This window comes from Corylus avellana, chromosome ca2 (assembly GCF_901000735.1).
Source record: "Corylus avellana chromosome ca2, CavTom2PMs-1.0".
Classification (NCBI taxonomy): domain Eukaryota; kingdom Viridiplantae; phylum Streptophyta; class Magnoliopsida; order Fagales; family Betulaceae; genus Corylus; species Corylus avellana.
The window spans coordinates 21,894,375-21,901,040 of NC_081542.1; the positions used below are offsets into that span (position 1 = coordinate 21,894,375).

The 6,666-nt window shown below is 32.7% G+C and overlaps 1 protein-coding gene across 1 annotated transcript; it reads right to left on the reverse strand.

Annotated features, from left to right (window-relative positions):
• Positions 1-652: 652 nt before the first annotated feature.
• Positions 653-5,733, reverse strand: LOC132169320 (ankyrin repeat-containing protein NPR4-like). The gene is made up of 6 exons (XM_059580374.1): positions 5,730-5,733; positions 5,195-5,578; positions 4,602-5,078; positions 4,158-4,307; positions 1,457-1,893; positions 653-1,375 (listed from the first exon to the last, which is right to left on the reverse strand). The coding sequence occupies exons 1-6, from the start codon at positions 5,731-5,733 to the stop codon at positions 653-655; spliced, it is 2,175 nt and encodes a 724-aa protein (XP_059436357.1).
• Between the last annotated feature and the right edge of the window lie 933 nt (positions 5,734-6,666).

Sequence of the window (6,666 nt, forward strand, 5' to 3'; positions counted from 1 at the left end):
ATCTTTATTGATAAGAAATTTGCAGTTTTTTTTTTTTTTTTTAACTGAATCCCAGATATTGTAAACTATTTAAATGGTAAAAGATATTTTTGAATACGAAAAAAGAGAAATGTCAGGGTTCTTCATGGTCAGAGACGGAACCAGCTTTGAGAATGGGTAGGGGCCCATGGCTGAGAAAATTTAATGGTCAAGTAGATTTAAAAAAATATGCAGAGAATCCATCAGGACCAGGGGCCTTATTAGCTTGCATATGAAACAAAGTATCTCTGATTTCTTCTGCAGAAACATCCCTCTCCAAATTAGCTGCGAGTTCAGAAGAAATAGCAACAGGAATAAGCTGCCTAATTCGTGATGCTTTTGCATCAGTGAATTGCAACTAATTTGTCCCTAACAAATTCTTATAAAAATCCTCATCCCAAAAATAGGTAATAGTTTTCTTAGCATTTTTAACCTTATGAGATCTGTGGAAAAAACCATTATTCTAATCACCCAATTGCAGAAAATGGTACGTTGATTTCAGTCAAAACTTAATCGTGGGTTTACAAATTAGAAAAATGCAATGTGAAATCATATTTCTCACACAAACGAGAATAATTATAATGAAGATTAAATTGAAGTTTTGATGGACAACAATTGAAACTCTTGATTTTTGCTACATCCCTTCCTTGGCCTTCCTTTTCTGTGGATCAATTGTTGGGGTTGGCGCCGCATCTTCAATTTGCTGGAAAAGCCCATGTTTACGTGGTCCAAAAAGGGATCTTGACCGGTATGTTGAGCGGATTACATCAAGCAAAAGATCATAAATTAGCCAAACAAACAAAACAATTGGGAAACCAGCCGGAATAATTATAGCAAATGGAATCCTTGCCGTTTTGTACTTATAGACCAAAATGCAAGTTGCACTGAACGCAACCACCATGCCTACTATGGAGATGAAAAGCGCAATGAGTCCAAACACCAACCTACTAGGTAAAGATTTGAGGAAATCCTCATCCTTGTAACGAGATGTAAGAATTGACGATAAAAATATTAATATGGAAGTCGAAGAGGATAACAATGCGATTGCATCTGATATGAAGAATACCGTAAACCATTTACTTTCCAAAAAGTAAGGGGTGCCATTTTCTCGATGGTTTACACTTGGTACAGTGCTGCCATTGTCTTGATAGTTTCCACCTGGTACAGTGAAGGCTGCAGCAAAAACCACAGTAACAATCAATGTTGCCACAAGCATGCAATAATTTGCTGTCTCCTTCATCCATTTTTCACCAGCTTTTTGTAAATCTCTATGGGTCTCTATAAATATATCCTGGGGTGTTTGGCCTTCTGAATTCTCCAAATGCAAGTATGTAGGCGGCATAATTTTTTCAATCTCCTACAATAACAAAGGTGTAAATTGCATAACGAAAGTGCAACTAGAAGAAATTAAGGGAATTTGAATTATATCAACATACACCTTAAACCACAACAATTCTCGTTGCATTTGAAGAACTGCTCCTGATACGATTTTTAGCCTATTTATAGGAGCCAATTGTCCAGCAAAGTGTAACATGTTGTTCTTCTTTACGTCAACACAGACTGCAATCATATCCTTGAGGGCGCCTATTTCATATATTAGATTGAATACACTCTCTTGCCGATATAAAACAGAAAAATGAAATAAATTTCGTTGTTGTTCATCAATCTTCCATATGAGATCAGGATAAGAGCGTAAAAGTATGGTTAGAAATTCAATATTCCCTGATTTCGCAGCAACAAAGAGTAAAGAGATATGTTTGTCAACGAGGTCTAAGAACTGTTTGTTTGGCAATTGTTGAATATTTTTCCAAATTTCTTCAGTCAATTGATGGGCCAACCTCGGCATGACAGCTTTGTTCCCGTCCTCTTTGTACCCTAAGATTAGGAAAAAAAAATCTATTCAAAGATCATTTGGTAAAAAAAAATATTAAATCTATATCTATTAACCTTGTGAGATCCATGAAAGGAAATAAATATTTAAATTTGAATTACAAATGAAGATGATGAAATGCTTTGTTATTTATTTATGTAGGCTTGTTTATTAAATGAGTCAAATTTATATAAACTCAACTTGGCTCGTATATATAAGCTCATATAAATTCGATTTATATATACCTCTATTAACTTTATTTTTATTCTTTTCAATAGTATTATTATTAATTTTGTAATGAGAACATCTTAAGTATTTAAAAATATGCAAGAAAATATTCTTCGAAATGTGTTAAATATTGCTTGAATAATTGTAATTGTGAGTCTTGATATAACTACGTGTGTGTCTATATATATATAAAATATGTTTTTTTTTTTCATTCATGAAATATAATATAGTCTATTTCATGAAGAAAAAAATTATATATGTTTTATTACAATAGTAGTGCTATATGCAAGACTCTTATCCCCTAAATGTGACATGATTTCCGTACTATTGAATTTGAGATAGATTACTATTGGATTTAGAAGGATAAGAGAGGAATAGAAGTCTTGAATATAACATTACTCTTATTACAAATACAAGGCTGATAATGTTAGTTTTTATAAAGTCCTAAATAAAATCCAGTAATTTAAAATCTTAATAATATTTAAAAAATAATGATTAGCATGAATTTAAAAATAAAAAAAATAAAAAAAAATAAAAAAATAAAATAAAAAATTATAGACAATGATGATATTTACCTTGTATAATGTATGGAAAAATGTAAAATTGGTCCATGCAGTTTACCTTATTTGCAATTAGTTCATTGTGGTATTAAAATGGACTTAGAGATCCTTAAGGTATGCCAAAAAATAATTTATTCCCGACAATCAAATTACGTTCTTTGACTTATCAGATTCTGATAGTGTGAAAAGTCAAAGCAAATAAAATTATGACACTTGTCTTATTTAAGTCAGAGTCATATTGACAGAATCTGTTAAATTAGTTGACAGAATTTGATTGTAGAGACTAAATTTTTATTTTAGCATACCTCGAGACCTCTAAGTTTATTTTGATACTGTAAGAAGTTAATTCTAAATCAGATAAATCACCGAAACTAATTTTACATTTTTTCCACTGTAAGACCCCTCCTATTTCACTATTAGGTTGGGTCTTAAGTAAGCCCAATGTCTTGAGCATAGAGTATATATGCAGGCCCATCTATTAGGGTGTATATTAGAATAGGTATTGGATTTTAACTCTAAAATGTTTTTCTAAATTTATTTCAAAATGACTTTTGGTTTAATGGCTGAGGGTTTGGCGTGGTACGTTGGGCGGATTTCAATTTCCTAACCGGCCACTAGGGGTGAAAAGACAGGCGATTAATATTCACCTGCTAACCGCTTTTGAAGGTGGCTACGATTAGCGGTTTTTTTTTTAAAAAAAAACCACTAACTGCTAACCGTTAATCGCTAACCGTATATATACATATAATACATGAAACGATGTTGTTTTTGTGTTTAAATTTTAAATATATATAAAAATGTAAAAAAATTTAGAAACGATGTCGTATGTAGTATGATATTATCGTATTACCATAGAAATAACATCATTTTGTATTTTTTTTATTTTTTTTCTTTTAAAAAGCGGTTAGCGGTTAGTAGCCGAGCAACTGCCTAGGCGGTTACGGTTAGTAGTTTTAGCCAATAACCACTAACCGTAACCGCATTTTCACCCCTACCGCCCACCCTCGAAATTTTTGAATTAATTTTGTAAGAATATTTGAAATTTTGGAAATAGACAAAAAGATTTATTTTTAAAAACAAAATTTGACTTGCCTTTCTGAGAACTGTCAAAATTTGGAAGTCAATCTACCATCCTCTCATGGCCGGCCACCCCCGAGGATTTTTCCAAATGGAGAATTGGACAAATCCTCTCTCCCAAACACAAATCTTCTTTCAAATTCAAAAATGAGATAAATAGAGCAACTAAATTAAGAGTTGCCAAAAACTATGTGATTATGCTTAAAAGCCTAAACATTTTTTTTTTCTTTTAAGTATAAGTGAAGGCAAGAGAAATTAATTGTGGCTATTTTATTTGAGCGTGATCATAGTAACTAGCACCTCCAATCTTAGTAGCACCTACGTACATGGAGTTTAAATAGTACGTTGATTAACTTAGTTAGAATGCCATTATATATAAAAGTTAGGGTTGGAGGCAAACTAACAAGAGTTTAAGCATATTTGCCATTTTGACATCTGACTTCCACTGCCAACTGCAAAAGGTTTGTGTGCCAACAGTTCCAATGCTATACGCCCATTGTTGTCCTCGGCAGTTGCTAACGTTGAATCCATTTTCAGAATATCCAATGCTATATCTGTTATATATTAATATTTATTTGATTAATAAAATAAGTTTGACGTCCAATTTAAGTTTCTATAAATTAATTAAGAAGTGTTACACATCCTAAATTTTCTTCTCAAAAGTTTGTTCTCAAATTATGGGCCACCATCTCATTAAATTTATTATTTTGAGAAATGTATTACCAACTCATAAGATGGTGACACATCATTTAGAAACCAACTTATAAAACAAAAATTTAAAATGTTTAGCATTTCTCAAATTAATACAACAAATCAAAATTAGTGAGATCGAGGCACAACGTACGTACCATACAAATCAGCGGAAATAGTTTGATGAAGGAGATCAATGCGATCAGTAGCAGTCAACTGTTGAAAAGGAGTTACAGACATCAAATACGACACCATTTGTTTATTTCGAAGTGTGGATGCCGTGTGAATTGGTAGAACTTGTCCCTTTCCATGGATCAGTGGCAGTTTATTGTTCTTGTTCACCATTTCCTTGGCAATTTTCACAATTCCTGACAAAGCAGCATAGTAAAGGGCGGTGTTCCCATCCGTGTCTTTCATCTCTAAGTCCTCCTGACTCATCTCTTTTAGCAGTTTTTCAACATAAGTAGAGCGTTTTGCTAACGTTGCAATGTGAAGAATATTTTGATTGTCTTCTGATATGTGAGCACGAACGGCATCTGGATATTTCTCAAGTATGGCCTTTGTAGCTTGCCAATCACTTCTTAGGCCAGCTTGATAGAGGGGAAGATATTTAAGGTATTCAAATCCTTTTTCCCCTGAAAATTTTCACATTAACAACAGAATATTTCTAATTAAATTCTAATAATTAAGGAATTCAAAAACCCTGTCACCTATATATATACACGTAATACGCCTATGATACCGCACTTACTCTCAATAGTCTCATTAGTTTCAGTGCTTTTAACACCTTCACCTTCTGTTGATTTTATTGCCTCCTTTTCTTTTTTCTGCACCGATTTTTCTTGTGATTTCCTTTCATCTGCGTTCCAGTCAGCCAAATCTCGTAGAAGAGAGCTTAAAGCTGGCTGAATTTTAACGAAAAGTTGCGAAAGGGCCTCAACACTTGCATCTTTCCCATCCGCTTCTTGAGGATGACTCGTTGGTAGATCCAAGGATCCTCCCGCATCTGCTTCTTGTCTCTGATTTGTGAAAGTAGTTTCAGATTCCAAGTTTGATACATCTGGTTGCCTCGGTTTTTTTTTTTTTTTGAGGGAATCTGGTTGCCTCGTTGGTTTTGAAATGGAAGCCCCTAAATCTGGTTACAATCATTCATATAAAAGTTAATTAAGCAACTTAACAATACTATTTTAAGGGGAGAAACTTCACAACATTCCCAGAGTACTTCCTCGAAGTTCAAAAACTCTTAATTATTTAATGGTATCGAACTTTCAATTTCTTTCAATTACTCATTTCCTTTAGAATTTTCCATTAAATTGTCAAAATTCTCAAAATACCCATATTTCTTTATTATAAAATAAAAAAAATGTAATGATTCAGATTTTTTTTTTATTAAAAAAAAACATTTTTGCAATTTTTTAAAAAAAGAGTATTTTGGGCATTTTGACAAAAATTAACGAAAAATTCTAACGAAATTGAGTAATTGAAAGAAATTGAAGGCTTCATACCCTTAATTGAGAGTTTTTTTAAACTTTGGGGGTGGTGCCAAAATAAATGGAAGTTTAAGGGCTTTTTTGAAGTTTTCCTTTATTTTAATATGAGAAATGATAAAAATCATTCTCACAACCATCTCTTGATATTGAATGGATAAACTCACCATTGATTTTATGAGTCCACAAATCTAATGGTGGATCCATTAAATTTATTTAAAAAAAAAAAGTTAAAAGATGTTGAGAGAATGATATATCTATACTATATTTCCTTTCAATATATATAAGAAATTTGTTCTCTAACACCTTGCAGATCTTTTTGATTTAAAATCCCTCGACTTCTATATTTAATGAATAATCTTTCTAGATCTTCTTCACTTAAAAGCCCTTCATCAACACGACGCCTTAAGTCTGCTAGATCAAAATCATTACGCAGGTGATCACCATGATAAGTTATTGTTTTAAGAGATCCGATGCGCACCATGGCTATGTCAATTAGGCGACCGCCTAATGTCCCTAAAAAAGTCATTTATATTAAATTCGTCAAATAAATAAATAAAAGACTTTAAGAAAAATAAAATAAGCTGTCATTTGACATGTTACGAGGGCTTCGGCCACCCTCAACCAGACCCTAGGGGTGGCTAAACACCACCCCATGGCCAAATGGTCGCCCTTGGGAGGCCCGGCCACCCAAGGGCCATACAAAAAATCTGAAAAAATATATTATTATATTAAT

What these genes read in the sequence shown, in the direction of transcription:
- LOC132169320 (XM_059580374.1), bottom strand. An exon ending in GCAAATATGCTTAAACTCTT is followed by an intron (nt 1,894 to 4,157) that starts GTTAGTTTGCCT and finishes TCCTAATCTTAG; the next exon opens with GGTACAAAGAGGACGGGAAC. An exon ending in GAGAATTGTTGTGGTTTAAG is followed by an intron (nt 1,376 to 1,456) that starts GTGTATGTTGAT and finishes TTGTTATTGTAG; the next exon opens with GAGATTGAAAAAATTATGCC.